The sequence below is a fragment of the Leptidea sinapis genome, chromosome 32 (genome assembly GCF_905404315.1).
Source record: "Leptidea sinapis chromosome 32, ilLepSina1.1, whole genome shotgun sequence".
In the NCBI taxonomy this organism is placed as follows: Eukaryota; Metazoa; Arthropoda; class Insecta; order Lepidoptera; family Pieridae; genus Leptidea; species Leptidea sinapis.
The window spans coordinates 8,740,549-8,761,125 of record NC_066296.1 but is presented as its reverse complement, the minus strand read 5'-3'; the positions used below and the strand labels follow the sequence as shown (position 1 = coordinate 8,761,125).

General features: G+C 34.5%; 2 protein-coding genes across 2 annotated transcripts in view; one reads left to right on the top strand and one right to left on the bottom strand.

Annotated features, from left to right (window-relative positions):
* Positions 1 to 20,577, top strand: part of LOC126974376 (delta-1-pyrroline-5-carboxylate synthase) — a 649,376-nt gene that overhangs the window by 475,859 nt on the left and 152,940 nt on the right. The window lies entirely within an intron of this gene.
* The window catches only part of LOC126974378 (spondin-2), an 85,474-nt gene continuing 77,029 nt past the window's right edge, over positions 12,133 to 20,577 (bottom strand). The window contains exon 8 of the mRNA XM_050821855.1: positions 12,133 to 20,564. Within this exon, the coding sequence (XP_050677812.1) occupies positions 20,362 to 20,564 (203 nt within the window). The 3' untranslated portion in view covers positions 12,133 to 20,361. The remainder of the gene's footprint in view (positions 20,565 to 20,577) is intronic.

Here is a 20,577-nt window from a genome sequence, read left to right as displayed (position 1 = left end):
TTCACAGCAGAAATAGGCGCCGTTGTGGTACCCATTATCAATCCGGCATCTTGTGCAAAGGAGCCGCCCACAGGTGTCACCCACTTTTGTGATAAATAAATAAGAAAGAATATTACATCAACCGGCCTGGATAATACATAGAAACCACATATCGCAGTATTTTGTGTTACAATAAAACATAGTCTCTGGCGAAATAGTATTTCTTTCCTTACGACGAAACACATGTCATGTCATTCTCGAAAGTATTTATTCGGACATCGCTTCGACCCATGAATGCAAATATTTACAAAGACTGCATGCTTTTCCATACATCAATAGCTATGTCCTGTTGGATTTTGTACTACCAACAATGTTAGTACAATCATTGCAGTTAACATCGGTCATACAAAAAAAAACACGTGCACGTTTTTGTTTATCGTAGAGATCGCAAAATTGATAAAATCTTGTTAATAGTCACCTGTAGAACGCCCATGTAAGTTAAATGATTGATAAGTGGAATGATTTGCCGACACCTTTTAAAGATCAAAAATGTTACCAGTGGGAAGCTCCATTGCACAGGAAGCAGACTAAATTATGGGTACCACTACGGCGTCTATTTCTGCCGTGAAGCAGTAATATGTAAACATTACTATTTAGGTGCCGTAGCTATTGAAATTACTGGGCAAATGAGACTTAACATCTAATGTCTCAAGCTGACTAGCGCAATCGTAGTGCCGCTCAGAATTTTTGGGATTTTCAAGGCGTATGCATTACCATCAGCTGAACGTCCTGCTTGTCTCGTCGAAATCGTTTCTAATAGAGCTCTCTCTAGAGATCAGAGACATAAAATCAGAAAATAAACAGCATAAATAAATCAAAACATGTCCTATTTAATAAAATAAAAATAAAAATCTATTAAAACTATGTTTTAACGTTTAAACGCATTCGAATACAATGTTTTAAGTGTCTTCTCTTTTTCTACTATTTTTAGCCGGTCACTTTTAAGACCTATAACAAAAAGAGCCGTGTCGTCTATGGCTGCTGCTATCAACTTGGTAGTTACCACGTAATTATCTATTGAAAATCCAGTGTTGGAAATTAATTCCAAAAATGCTGAGTGGGTGTCCTTTTCATGACATCGTATTTTTAAATTGTTAATTTTACTATGTATATATGTGTTGTGTTGTCATGAATGAATGCATACTTTACTTTACTAAATAATATTTTAAGAATGTACAAAACTTGAAGAAAAAAAACTAATACTACATTTGGATTCGAACCGGGGTCTTCAGCTTTGCGGATCACCCAATGTCCCATCTGAGCTATTATAGTCTTGTATACAGTGGTGAAATTTACCATTGTATTCTAATGTTTTTGTAGCAGTTTCTCATTAAAACACGGATAAAACTACATTTTTTAAAATTGAAACCTAGCTAGTTCGATATCTCGCCCTCGAAACTACCTGTAGGAATACTAAATTTCATTAAAAACGGCTCCATCACTTTCTAAGATTCAGAATATTTTAAAGATTAGATTAAAAAGGCTTAAAAGGTATTTACTTTCTCAAAATTAATTCCTTTAGAATTATTTTTGTTGTCATTTCTAATATACTAGATACTACTACCGCAATCCTAATAAAGCAAAAATCCCATATATTATTTATTCTTCGTGATATTCTACTTTTGCCTATTCTACTTTTGCCTATCCTCATAATTACTTTTGTGTTACAGTGATGCGCGCGCATCTTAAAATTTCACTCTCATCCTTTTTTTCATAACGTGCCAAAAGAAGTATAACCTTAAATAATAACAATAATCTAAATTCTAGAACGTGGCAAGCCAATAAGTTTTTCATGTAGAAATTTTAATCGTAAAATTTTAATATTTAATCATAAAACTTTGATATTGTTGCAAACAATTCCTCCTGTTGATGATTAATAGGCCTCGTGAGATGCTCCGTAATATATTGTATCTCCTTTTGTTGTAGATAATACTTGAATTCAGTGTGTAAGGTTACACGTTGTATCTTTTGGCTTACTTTTGTCTAAATGTATAAATAGCTGTCATTTTTGCATTTTTTTTTATGGATTAGGAGGACAATCGAGCGTACGGGTCACCTGGTGTTCAGTGATCACCACCCACAAACTCTTGCAACACCAGAGGAATGACAGGAGCGTTGTCTGCCTTTAAGGAAGGAGTACGCGCTTTTTTTGAAGGTACCCATGTCGTATCGTCTCGGAAACACCACACAAGGAAGGAGTACAAACGAGCGTACGGTTCACCTGGTGTTAAGTGATCAGCCCCGCCCACATTCTCTTGCAACACCAGAGGAATCACAAAAGCGTTGCCGGCCTGTAAGGAAGGTGAACGTGCTTTTTTTCAAGGTACCCATATCGTATCGTCCCGGAAACATCGCTGAAGGAAGTACATTCCACAACTTTGTAGTACGTGGAAGAAGGCTCCTTTAAAACCACACCGTGGAGGACCGCCATACATCCAGATGGTGGGGATGTTATCCTAACTTGTGGCGTGTCGTGCGAAGGTGGAATTCGGCGGCAGGAAACAGCTGAAACATCTCTTCGCAACACTCCCTGTGATAAATGCGATAGAAGTCACACAATGAAGCGACGTCTGTAACTCTGAACGTCAATTAAGCCAGCCGTTTACAGTGATAAACACTAATACTGCTCTGCGTTCCACGCGGTCATATGGATCGAGCTGATACTGAGGTACGCCTGACCAGAGATGACAGCAATACTATTTGGATTATGGGAACATTGGTATGAAATGTATGTTTTTTATGACTATAATATTTACCTCATACGCAACGAATTAAATTGGAGAAATCCTAATTAATACAGATAAAAATATAAGCAGTTTGGTGGCGTTTTGAACTCAGCTGTTTGCCGTAATGCCTATCAAGCCTACGATACTTTGTACACACTACAGCTAAAAATAATTAATTCGAATTTCAAACACAATTATCATTTATTTATTCAACTCAAATGATTCACCTATCTAATGTCAACGGCTTACATCGTGGATGTATGCATACGTCCACAGAGCGATTTAAAAAAAAATACAAACATCTTTTGATTCCTGGTAATGCGAGAGAGTGAAGGTACCGGTGATGGTGATTCTTCATCATCATTTCAGCCAGAAGACGTCCACTGCAGGACAAAGGCCTCCGCCTACTCCGGCGCCTACCAACACTACACCTTCCGGTAAGTGGTCGCCATTCGAGGACCTTACTGCCCCAACGGCCATCTGTCCGCCAAACTATGTACCCTGCCCACTGCAACTTCAGTTTCGCAATCATTTGGGCTATTTCGGTGCCTTTGGTTCTCCTACGGATCTCTTCATTTCCGAGCATAGCCCTCTCCATTGCCTGCTGAGCAACAATGAGCTTCCTCATAAGGCCCATAGTTAGGGACCCCGTCTGCGTAGCGTAATTCATCACTGCCAACACACATTGGTTAAAAACCTTCGTCTTCAGACACTGTCGTATTTTAGACGAGAAGATTTTACGGAGCTTCCCGAACGCTGCCCATCCGAGTTGGATTCGACGATTGACCTCTTTCGTGAAATTGGATCTGCCTAACGGGATTATTTGTCCAAGGTAGACGTACTCGTCAATAATTTCAAGAGTACAGTTCCCTACTGTTACGGTGATTACTGCTTAGGTAATCTCTATGCTTATTTTTACTTTTTTCATATAAAAAATCTACAAACGAATATTTGAGTAGTTTTATTTGATAAAATTACAATCCAATTATTTAAATATAAGTACTAATAGACTGGAGACTTCGATATAGTTCTTGGAACACCTAATAGGCTTCATTTGTAAAAGATTTCCTTGTAAAAAGAAAAATATAGCTTAAAACAATCTTTAGTAGGTACTTAACGAAATCTGTGATTCAATTTACTGACCTTATGTCGCCACACAAAAGTTATAACAATATCAAAGCGAATTATAGCAGCCCTTAACGAAATTTATGCACAGCGAAAAATTCTGAATCGTATAATCTGTGCCATAAAACTTAATATATTACCTGTATTCAACGTGTTTCGTGAAAATGGGAACATTATTGAGAAAACGAGCTATAGTAGATTGAGTTCGTGAAAACATTCTCATATTGAAACACGTACGTAATAGCTTTTCATCTTCGCATAATATATTTATGATGTCAAACACATATTATGTTTTGAAACTTTAGAGCGAAGGCAAAGAGTTTTCAGTTTAATTACCCAGAGTGTGAGACGTATTGAAGAACAAGGTTTTAGAACTAATTATTGAACGTATTACAAAATACCCCGTAAAAATATATAATTAATTATCAAAGCCAAACATTTTGTCAACCCTAGTAAGGTGTCATGTCAGGGAACCAGATTATGATACAGAAAGGCCTACGTACCTATTTTATCTAATAATTATCTACTTAAATAGTTTTTCTATTTTTCATTCATAAATGTTTGCTACTTACTTACTTTTGGGATTACTTTGAGAACCAAAGAATTTTGGTGTTTCAGCATGATGGAGCTCGGCCGCAGTGGCGGATTATGCTTACTGCCGCCTTTGGCCCTGTGTGATATGCCGCCCTTTTTGATCAACAAAATTCTATGTATTTTGTTTCACAATTGTTATTAAATTAAATAATACAAAAAATATAAAACTCTAGCTATGCTAGCTACAAATAATAATAAGCATTTATTTTTTTCAAATTATAAGGTATTGCTCAATTTGTAAATGTCATCTTCCTGGCCTTTGTCCGAGCAAAAGCATCAACTATGTCATCGTTATCAATTTCTTGAACTAGATGAGCTTCAATAGACAGCAATGCCAAAGCATTAAGTATGTATTGGCCCATACTTGCTCGTAAATAAGATTTAACCCTTTTCAAGGTGGAAAAAGTTCTTTCTCCTGAACAATAATTGGTAGCGCGAATACTCAAAAGAATACGCAGAGAAATGTCTACATTCGGATAAACATTTCGAAGATTTTGAGAATGCAATTTGTATATTTCTTGTATATTTCTTGTGCGGAGCGTACATCTTCCGTATTTGCTAGGGAATCTTTGAGCTGACATTGTAAACGAATAAATTCAAAGTCAAACTCAAAAAAATCGTTACCCACTGTTAAACTTTATAAGTTATTTAGTGCAAGTCAGGATGAAGTACAAAAATTACAATAGCATTCAAATAAGTATAACAATATTCACTAACAAAAGTAAGAACATTAATTGCTAACTATCTTTATCATTCAAATAATCTTTCACATTATAATAGGCCTCAGATGTTAATTTATTTTTTACGATACATTTAAATTTTTTAATAGGTAATATTTTAATATCATTTGGGAGTTTATCATAAAATATAACACAATCCACTTTAAAAGATTTAGCAATTTTACGGAGCCTAGTAGATGGAATTGCGTGTTTATGTTTGTTTCGATTCATTGTCTCATGTCTCTTTCAAATCATTAGGATACTTTTTAACTAATTTATTCGCAAGATTTTTCCATTCAATCGTATCTATGTCAGATAAATTATCAAAAAAAATAAAATTTTCGTAACATTTATAAGCACTTGTACGCTTAAAGTAACTAAAATTCGGTAATACACATTGGGTGTGTAAATTTTCGTGACCAGATGAAGGTATTGTTTCATTCACCCGTGACTCAGCTGCCTGAATCTTGAAGAAATAATGCCAAAGAACCATAAATTTGTACAACAGATGATAAATCCGCATGAGGTTCTGGAACCTTCTTACTTGCAGCATTAAAACGATCTAATTTAACATTCCAAACTATGACCAAAATTGCCGTTTCTATTTGCTGTAATTTTCTCTGCAATCCTGTAGCTTCAGATCGCGAAGTCGGTTTTTCATCATGTTTTTGAGCAATAAAGTTCAGTGCATTAATTATTCCAGGCCACTTTTTTGTAACGCATAACATGCATCATGACGAACAGACCAACGAGTTTGAGAGAGACTCTTAAGTGTTAAACTTGTATGCTGCACTAATATTCCCAATGATGTGTTGATATAGTGAGAAAATTATAAAGCTCTTGTAAAGTAGAAAAAAAGTCAACTGCTTCGGTTTCAGACTCAGCTGCACAAGCTCCTACTAAATTTAACGAATGGACAGAACAAGGAACATAATTTATTCTGCTAAAGGATTAATCGTTTTGATTCTTGACTGCACTCCTGAATATTGACATATTACTTGCGTTATCATAAGATTGACCACGACAGTTCATTATGTCCAAACAACTGTTTTCAAGAGATATTAATAAAGCATCTTCAATATCTTTAGCCTTATGGCCAGTATTTGGTAAAAATTCTAAAAATCTCTCAACAACTTCACCGTTATCACGTTCATATCTAATAATTATCGTAAGCTGATCAACATGTGCAATGTCAGGCGTAGAATCCACAATCACACCAAAATGCTTAGCAGATTGCACTTCTTTAGAAATAAGTTGTAATACTTTATTTTGAATCAAAGCGCTCGAAAATATCTCACAAAGTTATTGGGCTCTTCAAGCTCAATAGAACGACTTTCCTGTTTTTTGGAGCTCTTCAAGCTCAAAATTTTTATTTTCGGATCTCGTTTATATTTTCGATTATAATTGTAAATTTTGAGCTCGAAGAGCTCAAAATCTTCAGCCTTAATCTAAGAAAACGTTATTTTATAAAATTTTAAATTGAATGCGTCGTTCGATTTTGATCGGCTTAGGGGCATTCGGTGCATTTTTTAACACTTAACATATGTGAAGTTTGATATCGATTGGATGCGAAATTGCAAAGTTATTTCAAGGAAACGGAAAAATATATATTTTTTAATTTTTATTTTTTGAATATCTTTGAAACCGTTCGATCGATTGACTCAACAAAATCTAATCAGATCTAAGTCTTGGTTAACCCTTTCGAACGCCGTGTCGCGGGTCTCAATCGGTTGATTCCTTCTTGAGATATCGTACGACAATAATTTTGTTTACACACACACACACACACGGGGGGACGTCATGCTTAAAATACTCAGAAAAACTTCCCAGGCTCTTAAATATGAAGATCCCTATTTCTGTTTTAAAATTCTTCGATTTTCAAAGGAAATGCGGGAGATTAAAAAGCAATAAGTAATTTCAAATGCTCTATATATAATTTATGGAATAAGGTTATTAAAAAAAAATCCAATTGATATGCATCATTTCGAATTACTTAAATAAATAAACTTTTCACTTTTGTATCTTTCATGAGAGTACTCTTACACTTATTGGACTATAATTGATTCCATCAAAATATTAATAATGCACCCTCAAATTGAAAAGTCAATGAAAAAAGAATTATATTTTAGTCCATAGAAATTTTTAAATAAATATAAAAAAAAACAGAGCCAATTTAAAAATAAATTTTTGGTATAATTGTTCGGCTCTTAAATTTTAACGTTCTGAAATTTTGCCGCCCCCCAAATCGTGCCGCCCTAGGCCCGGGCCTCACGGGCCTATGCGTTAATCCACCACTGAGCTCGGGCACATTTTGTTCGCAATGCGCACGAGAAAATCTTAATGTTCGCTTTCCGCGAGGATGGATCAGGTGCCGGGGGACCGGTGCTATGGCCTGCTCGCTCTCCGGACCTCATACCTTTAGACTTCTTTTTGTCGGGTTTTGTGAAGGACAGAGTGTATTTCTCCGATTACCCAACGGTTGGCGAGATAGAACAGCGTGTTGGATCGGTTTTCGCATGAATAACACCGACGATAGTGCGAATTGCAACACAAGCCAAATCCCGATGAGCGAGGTTGTGTATTGAGCAAGGCGGAGCACACTTTGAGCCGTTTCTGTAAATTTGACGTTAATTATGAAAAAGTAAGTGTTCGTTCAGGTTATTTTGTTAGGTTGGGTCTTTTAAAATTATCATCGTTTCGCGAATTTGGTAGAAATGCACATTCTGCATAGTTAACTCTTTCATTTTACTGAAATAGGGTTTTTTTTTGGGTATGTTATACAGCGTTACTACGGTTCTTAAATATTGTGAATGGACTCGTTATAGCCATTTCACCTCCTTTCGGCTTTACATAAATATTCACTTTTGTAACATCCTGTATATAATTACGGTATTTTGTTTTAAGGAAGCAAATCTCTTTCTGTTATTTCTATAAAACTATATAGCTTGCAAGGATTAAGGGCACTTTTAATATTCACAATAAAATACCCGACCGTTTACTATGACTCACTGAGCACAAATTTAAGAAATATAAAACTTCTTTGACAAAGAAAGCTAATATACTCGTAGTTTAGCAGATTATATAGAAGATAAGAATGTATCTGACTGGTTCTGTACAGGCCACCTAAAATTATATGTTTTATGTTAATACTTAACATATTCAGCAATTTTGTTATTATATGATTAATAATTAAAAGACGTGCTAGGGACACCAATTTAATAAAAATTTTTTTTTAGTAGGATTTAATGGCTCCGTCATAAATCCTACTAATACACAGCTGAATATCTAAGTGATCGGACAGCCTGGGACTAGATTATGATTATTTTATAGCAATGACAGTACAATTTTGTATATCATTATAAGGAGCGCAAAAAAAAGTATGTTGGGAGAGTTTCTTGTGTCGCTTCTTCTCTCTCAGAGCGCCATTTGTTTCCGAAGCGGTAGTAGTATCTTGTATATTAGAAATTGCATCAATAAGAATTCCAAAGGAATTAATATTAAGAAAATAATTTCCTTTTATGTCTTATTAAAATCCCTTTACTAACTGGTGTAGTTTCATGTCTTTCACCGAGAGTTGTTGCAATATGTTATGTTATTATCACTCCCTATGGTATATTAAATATATGTGTCTATATTATATAAAACTTTTATAATTCAAACAAAACAAATCTTTTAACTATATTTACAATACTACGACTACATAAAATTAAAACTATCACTACGTGGAAGCGTACCAAGAATACTGGCAGCATTACCGCGTTGAATAGCAAGGCTGATCCGTTGACCGAAATAGCTGCCAGCGCTTGGGTTTCCAGTAGCCTTATTGAGGCGGGAAGATAGTATTTTGAAGTATCTAGTATATATATTAGAAGTAGTAGTAAGAAGATTAGTAGTATCTACTACAAACGCTTCTGGCACAAATGGCGCTCTGGAAAAAAGGAGCCTCCCACTGGAATATAATTAATTGATTCAAATGTTGTAAACACAGATAGTTTAATTTAAGCAAAACATTGTCGACATAAACTGAATTCTTCTTCTTCTTCGGCGTTACACTCTTGTCAGAGTGGTCGTGGTCGTCACGTCGAGGTTAGTGGCCTGTTTCACAATGCGACGCCACTCGTCGCGAACTGCCGCTCTTCTCGTGCAAGCATGCAGAGTACCGTCGACAGCTTGCCTCACTTGGTCCGTCCACCTCATCGGGGACCTGCCTCTTGGTCTAGTGCCCTCGACTTTACCCTGCACTATTAAGCGTTCTATGGAGTCGCTTCCACGTCGCGATACATGCCCGAAGAAAGTGAGAATGCGAGCTTGTACGGTAGTGGACAGTCTCTGTTCGATGCCGAGCTCCCGAAGAATGGACTCATTGGTTCGGAATTCGGTCCACGATATACCGAGCATTCTTCTCCAGCACCACATCTCAAGAGCATTGATCTTTTTCTTCTCACTTTCTCGTAGGGTCCATGTCTCAGCAGCGTAGAGGAATATGGGGAATATGAGAGCCCTTACTTTGTTTTGGTCTGAAGGGCGCCGTAGCTAGTGAAGTTTTACTGGGCAAATTAAACTTAATATCTCATGATGACGAGCACATTTATAGTGCCGCTCAGAATTTTAGGGTTATTCAATATTCCTGCATTGTAATGGCAGGGCGTATATATTACCATCAGCTGCACGTCCTGCTCGTCTCATTCTTTATTCTAAAAGAAGAATTATCATTAACAATAATAAGTTACATCTGCCTAACGTAAAATTTAATATCACTTTAAATTCTAAAGTTCTATCTGTTCCTTGACCGTGAAAGCCTACTTTAATGGGGACTTCTAGTTACATAATACAACATTGATGTTAAATGGAGCATTATTTTAACTGAACTTCAAATTTTAACTGACCGTGCATGCAATGCTTCGTGCATTCAAGTTGTTTTTCATAGAATATCGGATTTGCTCCTGGGTCTTCCACGGGCGATCTACCGTCGTTCATTGAAAGGTCTACTCGTATACTAAAAATAGAATTTTAAATCTGAAACATAATTTTCCAGATATTTTGCGTTCTTTTTTGCTATGCCAGAATTCGGTTTATGTTTATCATGTTTGGCCTAAATTGAACTGTCTGTGTCTACAGCATTCGAATCATCACATTATATTCGAGTGGGAGGTTCTTTTGCACAGGACGCTGGCTAGATTATGGGTACCACAACGGTCTGAAGTCCGCCGTAGTAAGTAAAAGTACTGGGCAAACGAGACTTAACATCTTATGTCTGAAGTAAATAAGTAACAAGTAAGTGTCAATTGTGGTGCCGATCAAAATTTTTGGGATTTTCAAGAATCCTGAGCGGTACTACATTGTTATGGGTATCAATTACCATCAGATGAACGTACTGCTTGTCCCGTCCCTTATAGTCATAAAATAAATATTCATATCGTTGGGAAAATGTTAATATTTAGTCCAACGGTGGGCGATTCGTCCCCACATGGGTCGACCTAAGCGATCTACCGCCGCTCTTCATTGAGATAATTCAACTCAAAATAGGCTTTAAAGTCAAATTTAAAATTATCCAGGTCTTTTGCGATTTATTTTGCTATATTGGAATTCAATTTGCGTTTACCATGTTTATATTCATTCCGTTTGAGAAAAAGGTCATCCTTGGAGAATCTACCACATTCCTCCATTGAAAGGACTAGACTCAAAGTAAGATTTACAATCAGTTATATTAAGGGTCAAAAAGTACCACCCATTCGAAAAAGTATGCTACTAAGTACTAAGAAGAGGTTTTCTGGCTAATTACCTTAATTATTAAATAGCTTGACGGCAGTCGCTTCATTCCGCATCTGTGGTATCATTTAGATTAAGGTATTAACCTTTCCCACACAAAAGTTTCTTTTACAATTAATTTGAATTTTAGAACACACCAACACAGACTTACTAACTCGACTTAATGTAATTAGTTGTAACCCATTTACGTTTGTTCCTGGTGTTAACATTATGATTAACACAGTTTCAAAATATTCGCTAATCTATGTAGCTTCCTCTTTCTTCTACATATAATGTATAATAAAAATGGTCTTTGTTTGAGGCTCAATCACGCCTAAACCACTCGATCGACATGAAACTACCACCATTCGATGCAAAATTTATCCTAGATGGTTTAAGGCTACTATTTTTTTTTCATTTTATTTGTAATAAGATGAATAAAACTTAATTTATTTCCTTTTAAAATGCGCCAAGCGAAGCGGGCGGGAACGTATAGTGTGCCTATAAACATACACAACATTTTCAAGAATATATTGAGATGGAACAGTTAAAAAATATTTATTACTTTAACGGCCGTTCCCAATATACTACAGATAGAGATAACTACCTTCTACTATCAGTCATTAGCTGTCAATAATCTGAAGCTGTCCCAATATACCCAATAAGTCATTCTTATCGCCTTATATTGGGACGCGTGAATTGCAATTTCCATACAAAATTCTATCGCTGGTAAGCTATACGTCGTCCCATTGACAGACAGCGTGTACGGATAAGGTGAGTTACCGTCGATAAGTTTATTGGGACAGAAAAGTCAACGATAGTGACGACTTTTATCTCAAGTAAGAGATAGACTGAATATTTGGAAAGACCGTAAATTTTTCTCTTAATGATTCTTTAGGATATGTGTTTTAAACAGCGCGAAGACATCTCTATTAGTGGGAATAGCCCTTCTAATTAACAGAGAATTAATATTAGGTTTTTTTCATCTGCAATATTCTAAAAATGTTATGTTATGACATTTCTTTATTTTAATTTTTTTTAACATACTTTTTTAATAATACGATTGATGACTTCTGAATTATTATTTGAATTTTAAACATCGGCTTATTATAGCTATTGTGTTAGGTTGGTTAGTCTACAGATTATTACTATACCTACCTAAGTTATAAATAAAACTCAAATCATATTTCATATTTTATTAAGAAATCAGAATAAATTACACTGTAAAAATAATCATAGTCAGTAATTTTTACAATAACAAGTTTTGGTAGGTATAACTAAAAAAAAAATTTATCATTAATTAATTATTACATCGTATAAGGAGACAGATTATCAAAGAACATTAATTAATTACCTTGAATAATAATATTAGTGTTTACTTATTTAAAAAAAAAATATCTATATAATTAAATGTTAGCAGAATTTTGATGTAGTTTTGATTTTGGTTATAATATGTGTAAGTCTTAATCAAATGTTGAATGAAATTATAAATATAAATTGATTAAATAATAATTAGGTACTAACCAATGCATAATAGTTATTTATGCAACTGTTGTGTAATAAGGGGTATTAAAACACGAATGAGGGTTTAGTAGAATGGAGACCCATAACATGAATCCTCTTAAAAGATTCCGAAATAGTTAGCTTACTGCTAACATTAAAACAGCCAGTCCTAGTAACCATAATATCATCCAAAGGAGTGTTATTATGAAAACGGATGATGTAATGTTGTACTGAATTTCATTACAACACTCGTTTGGATGATGTAATGGTTATTAGGACATTGCGTGTTTTAATGTTGGCGATAAGCTAACTGTTTTAGAAACTTTAATAGAGGATTTAAAACATAGGTGTAGATAAAAAATACCATACATTACCATTACTGTATTAAAAAAGCAAAAAAATAGTTGATTGATAATGCTGTGTCGAGACTAAGCTGCTTCACTCAGAGTGGCGCGCTATGCTATAAAGGCACGCGACCACTGCGTGCAGCATGAGATATATAACTAATGTGGAAACGGAATTTATTGTTACTTCAAAACAGAGGACTGTGCCTGTATGTAAATTGGAAAACAGTGGCAGTACTGCCCCATACGAAGAGCACATGCAGTTGGTTCTAATACTTCTCATAAAGCTTAACAAAAGCATTAAAATATAATATTGTTGGACAGATAAAGAGAGATAAACTCAAATTAAAAGAGTAATGTTTAACTTATCTTAGAAATTAAAGTTTAATTAAAGTCATGTTATATAGTTATGAAAGTAAACTTATATTTTTGTTACATATTTCAATATATTACTAATTGTTAAGCATTGAATAACTGTTAAACATTTAAGTCTGATACAATTAATACTTTCTTTGGTACAACCACAGATAAAAAACGATTTACTATTATGTCTATGTGTTTATGTGAATATATAAAACATAAATTCAAAATTACACTTTTATATTTTATGAAGAATTGCACCGTAATGCCTATTTCTAATTGTAAGGGTTATCACTTAAATTATCTTGCTACACTTGTTAAATAATACGAGGAAAACACTCGAATCTAAGTATTTCACAGAAGGCTTTGACCATAACTTACGCTACATACAAACTTATCTATATAACATTTAATGTATTAAAAATAAAAGCTGCTTCTTTGGAATATTATATTATATGTATATGACGACTTTTTAATCCTTTGGAAATCCACAATAAATGATTGAATATCAATAATTAAACATGTTCAAGAACCGGTTAAGCAAAAAATGTGTTACGCTATTTGGCAATTTTGAAATGAGGTCATAAGTTTAACTGTTAACTGAACCATTCAATCTTCGCAGCTTAAAGCTATTGTTAATGTAAAATAGCTAAATAGCGACATGTCAAAAAAATCAAATAAACTTGACTTGATATTTCACTTTTTAACATTAACTGGAACTATGCCAAGGAATACGATGGTGCAACACATTCCGCAGTCTATGTTAATGTCAGCGTTACTAAAGTTAAACTAACGTTAAATTTGACTTAAACCTTATCTATAACAGCAAATGCAATTAAAACAACACTTTTTGAATATCAATAAAAGTGTTGTTATCAATTTTGGCTAAAATATTATGTGAGTGGTGGTTCGTCATAATCAGGATTTCGGCAGTGTAAATCATGTGTTTGCGTGTGTGCGTCGATTCTGGCGCTCTTGTATGAATTTAAAGTACAGTCCCATTACTGTATTGTGCTGGTACAGCCCGCCAAGAATAACGATCATACCAGGAATTCTAAATAAGCTCTATAAATATTCCGTCGCCACAATTTATTAACGTCAAAATATACAATTAATAGTGATATAACAGCCTTATATACGATCGATATAGCCCAAATGATTGCAAAACTGAAGTAGCAGAGGATATAGTTCGACGGACAGATGGCCGGTGGGACAGAAAAGTCCTCGAATGGCGACCACGTACCGGAAGACGCAGTGTTGGTAGGCCCCCCACAAGATGGACCGAGCGACGATCGCCGGAATACGTTGGATGAGCGCAGGACCGATCATAGTGGAGATCTTTGGGGGAGGCCTTTGTCCAGCAGTGGACGTCTTCCGCCTGATGATGATGATGATACAAAAAATGCTGTCATAATTGCTAGTAGACATGAATTCAATATTCCCGTATCTTACATTATATATATATCAAACATTAGTAAACATCATGTTTTATGAAACCAATCTACAAATATGTTCATACTGTAATTCTTTTACCACAAGAAGGGTATGCACATAAAAAAGGCCCGCATCTATTTCCGTATTGCCATTACCATAAAAAATGTAGTGTATTATATTGGTTCTGACATATAATAAATACTTTAACATGAAACACGTGAACGAATCAATAATTCTATTGATATAATTAATTGATAACGTATTGACTACAATAACGAATTTTACTGATTGAAATTACATTGATATCAATACAAATATTTTGTTTCTAATTATAACTGTAATGTTATTATGTGAAAGTAGGTGCTTTGAAGATATTTAATACTTCTTCTGATTGTGTAAGGTTATTAAATTACGTAAAGGCATCAAATGGCAGACGCAAAGATGTATGTTTTTAAACTTTTATCATCGCGGAACTTTAAACTTCTGCACGGTCTATAAAACTGAATACAGCTACGGAAGCTCCTTTATCGGACAGACAAAAAGAAATATTTCTCAACGCGTTAAGGAACACATCAGCGCAGTAAAAAATAACGATCCTAAAAAATCCGCAATAGCCGAACACTTGCTTAAAGCCGGTACTAACCATTGGATCGAGCTGCACAACCCACAATTGATTTCTGCTGAACGCTAATACACTCCACGGCTTGTTAGAGAAGCAAAATGAAGTTAAAAAGCATTATAACAATTTTAATAGGGAGGACGGTTTTAGACTGGCGCAAATATGGAATCCAGTGGTCTCACTCTGCTGTACAAATTGACCAAAAAGACCCGAAGGTATGTACGTCGACAGTAGTGTGTGTCGTGAATTAGGGAATCAAAGACCAAAACGAATTAGACGCCACGTAGATTGATTGATGATCTATTAGTGTCAAGTGTCAATGTGTCAACAGTTTCTCGCCGCCACCGCAGTTCCGCAGCGATCACTATTCATGCAATTGGATCTAAATAATATCGACATCACACAAATTAATAAAATATATATCGTCAGATCCCGTCATAACAATTGCAATGTTACAGCACAAAGATGATTTAATAGACTAACAGATTAACATAATCCCTTGCTAATGTACTATTAACTGAAAAAGAAGGTATTGAAAATATTGAAGAATACTATCAAACATAATTAAGCTGTAGAAATCAAATAATAACAAAATTTGAATATAAATAAACAAGAATATAGTACAATAATAACTGCAAGCAAAACAGCGAAAAACAAAGTCGGCCTCAATCACTTAGAGTTAAGATACGAACAAGCTATTTTAATTTTAGCCCTTTAGAAAATCATTTGTGAGTCTCTACAACTGTTTTATACAGCCCTTTTAAGAAAATATTCAGACTGTCAGTGGCTGGCATCTAGTTGTATCAAAGAGGATGTAAATACTACGTAATAAGAGGCGGGACTGCCTACGTAAAAATAGAAATTTAGTTTAGTATGAAACGTGCAGTCATTTGACATAAGTTTGAAATAGTAGTAATCGCAGCATGGCGATTGTCGACGATGTTTAATCCGGCTAAGTTTGAAAGTGAACGAAGTAAGTTGTTTAAAACGTAGTTGATTTCGGCTATCTACGTTGTTTACCAGATTATAGCCGTCATCTGTCAATCTATCAATGACTGCACGTTACATACAATATAGTGAATCGCTTTTTTCTTAGAGAGTTGTGCTAGGCTGATTGTATGGTTATTGTAACTACATGTACCTTAGTCTGTCAAACTATTTAATCAACAAACAAAAATAAATGAAGAACATACGTAACATATTAAACATTACATAAAAATAAAAAATAAAATATGTGAACGTATTATTAACCCACTTTCCGACCGGCGGCCACATAATACCAAAACCAAGGCAATAACGAAGTTCAAGAATCAAACCATTATCCTTATTACGATTAAAATTGCTAGCTTTTCGAATGTATATTATACAAAACAAATTAAAAAAAACTTAGCACTCAGCAACGTGAATTCTGTTTCGTTTATTCACACAGAATTCACAAGGCGAATATTGCTAGAAGCTTCGAGATTTTCATTACGTTCGATGTTTGTTGTCAGTTCCATTGCGTTCGAGTTGAGTATTTTGTATGCCAGTATTCTAGGCCACTGTTGTTTGAGATATTTTGTAAAATCTCTGCATATTGGCTGAATAGCCCATTTGATGATTCAAAATGTTCTAAATGCGACGCTTTTTATCTCAATCATTTCATTTTATTCCACCCTACTTTCATTATTATTACTTCACTTATACCTTTTTGTCAACTTTATATATCGGTCAAATCAGGAATTAGTATTTATGAGACTTTCATTGTTTTTTTTTTTAATTAAGAGACAATCTAGAGCCGGCTCCATTTTATTTCTATATCGTCATCTCGACCGAAGAACTCATTCAAAATAACCATAGACACGGATAAATCTCAGTACTAGCAATTTACGTAAGCGTTTAACCTTATTTCATTTTGTGATAATATTAATGACATAAGTGCAAATATTTTCTTGTGAGGTTTGAGTAAAATTCATTAAAAGTCTAGCAAATTTGATATACTACTCCAAAAATGGGTCGTTTAGTAGTAAAACGGTAAAAAACGTCGCTCAAAGTTTTACTTTGGTGTTTTATGCTATCGAGTAAATAACTTTTAATCATCAATCAATAAATCATAATATATCGAACAACCAGACATGTTAGCAGACGTGAACAATGAGAGTAATAATACAGTATTACTTTGACGCGCTGCTTGGTAGGGAAGATGTATCACTGGGTCTTAAAATTAAGCGTTTTAGATGCAGGCCGTGCAAATTAATTCACCCGTATAGTGGCTCAAGATCGGTTATTAGATCTGTGTCTATACTAAGACCAACGAGCTATATTGTCGTAAATACGGCTTATTCGGACTCTTCCGACGAGTCATCTTTGACTAACACAGACGAAAGCGATTAGAATAGGTAATCGAAAATTTGTATATTATTTATTCAAATAAAAATGTTTTGAAGCCCTGAAACTTTGTTTACATTCTTTATCTCAACTCGTTGGCCTTACTATAGAAGTGTATACGATTCTGAAAGCATGGTGAATATAGAATATTCGATGACTGCGTCTCTATAAAAGATTCTGAAACAGTAAGCGTACTGCTAACATTAAAAAAACCAGTCCTACCAGCCATTAATTGCATCATACAAACGAGTGTTGTAATGTTGTACTGAATTTCATTACAACACTCGTTTGGATGATGTAATGGTTATTAGGACATTGGGTGTTTTATGAAGGCAATAAGCTAACAGTTTAAGAATCTTTAATAGAGGATTTAAAGCATGGGTGTAGATAAAAATATCTACAGATTCATATATTCGAAAGAAACGTTCTTTATTTGTTTATGGTAGTCTAGGTAAGTTAAAGAGATATGTTTGTAAGAACAGACTATATTACTAATTGACAAAACTGTATTAGGTATATTATTTCTCTTACCATTATGAATATGCACACTTTAAGTAAGTTTAGTTAAGCTAAAACAACATATTACGGAAATTAATATGCTTAGTAAGTTTATAATCGATTTATTTGGGAAAATTGGTAATTATATAATGAATCCATAATATGATAAAAGTAATTTCCTTCAAGTATTTTTTATTTGTTTGAAGTTATTGTTCTTAAGACAATGGTACAGTTAAATCTACGTAAGATCCATAACATATCATTCACTTTCTTGAAAAACAGAAAAATATTTATTTCTAATTAATTCGACTAATTTTTAAAACGAATTTCAAGGAACATATGATTTAAATAATTCATTAATATTTATAATGTAGAGGCCCACAAGAAACCTTAAGACAATAATATGCTTGAATTATTTAAATATCTGTAAATTTTTATTTGTTTAGCATTTTGTACTGAAGCATTTTTATGTACCTCTAAGTATTAGATTAATCCCTTGAAAAAATATTTACGAAAGACAGTTGCGGGTAACATCAGCCACGTTCGATAATGTGTCGAACTTAGATCGAGATTAGAAGGATTGGTCTCCGCTTCGCTCCAAATAGATACCGCACTACCTAAGAACAATAGTATTCTATTAAGGCAACTATGAGATGCTTGTGTGCGTGGCATCTCGACACTCAATGGCGTTTTTCAAATCTTGCAACATACGCTTCATGCTATTTTACATTGAAATTACCAAATAAAATCCAAAATACTTACTGATGATATGTGATTCCAGTGTCTTTCTTATATTTTCTCGAGTATTCTTTTTACAACGTTTTACTACGCAACCCGGCATTTTAGTTTCAATTATTAGCAAAGTTTAATGAAACATGTGGCACATCAACGTCACACAATGGCGTAGTATTAGTTGCCAAACTTTGCGACTTCGCCTGCGGTATCTAGTTGGAGCGCAGCGGAGACCAATCCTTAACCTAAGGTGTTTAATCTTAATCTTAATGCTTACCATAGACAAACGAAAAAGAAAGCTTTTAGATACAGCGTCAAACAACATAAGCTAACCTACACCACACGAGCAGTCTGTTACTTAATATATCTTTACATTTATGATATTTTTTTTAATAGAAAAGAGTGGTTTACATAAAAAAAATATTTGGACGGACAATACAAATGTCAACGCAAAAATAATAGAAATCGGACAAATAAAATACTACATTTATTAGAACTTAGACCTTTTACGTAATTAAGGCTGTTAAATTTGTTACTGATAACTGTTAAGAAATCACGGATGAGTAAAAAAAGAAGGACTCCACGCCGTGATATTAGCAAGTAAAGCACCGTTATGCTAGTGTGTGCGGTTACGAGGGATACTAGTTACACAATTTTTCTCCCTTAATATATGGCCACAAATACTTATAAAATATCGTTTTAACACTTTTACACAACGCACGACGGCATTTTTAAAATATTTTATTGAGACGCAAACTGATCTGTCACAGACGATGACAATTCTCATAATGTCCGCCTATCGGCCTGTAGTAGTGTGAGTGTGTGCGTGGGGCTATGTATTCATTAATCGGCTTGTTTTGGTGCTACACTGTTATGTAAGGTGACACGGAGTCCTTATTTTTTTAATAGGCCGTGTTAAGAAATATGAAATTTACAAACAGTGAAAACTCTTGACAAACAATAGCGACAAATTTTTGTGTTTTCATAACTTGCAAGACTTCTTTGGTGAAATACATTTCCTGATGTAATAAATTCGACAACACAACAATGTTTTTACGCAAATTCTTACAATTTTTTTTAATGTGCTTTTATTACGACTGACCTCTAGATCATGACATCTTAAGACGATATTATTAGAAAACCAGTAACCTTAACTATCCGTATGAGCAATGACTGCATTTACAGTGGGTTTCAATTATCGTTTTTACACACTTTTTATTAGCTTCACCTGTATGTATGTTTATTTGTAACCGACTCATTTGGGCGCGGTTTTGACCCACTTAAAACGGCCAGATTTCGTTCAAACTTCGTAGATATATCGAGGACCGATGACAATACATTATTTTGATAAAATTATTCCATTCATTTATATAATTTTCTGTTTTTGGTTATGTTTTCTATAAAAAGCGTGTTTTTTAATTTTTTAAACTAGTAATTATTTAAAGTTCATATTAATAAGAATACTATTGTATTTTATTTTATTGTATTGATGTTGACAGTCGAGTTGTGATGCTTTATAGATGGAGGTCAGTCCATTACATAAAAATCAGAAATTACGTGAGGTTAATCCGCCAGTCTTGGTGTGCAGTACAGTTTGTGGCACACCATCTGGATTGCACTGTGGGGGGGCAAGGATTACCCCCTTGTCGTTGACGTCGGATGATCCTTCTTGTGCGAAGCGCTGAGCCCACACAGCCTGCATCACTGCGGCATGGACTCCACTCGCCCCAGTCTGATACTCGACAATCCAGCAATCCTAGGAAATAGAT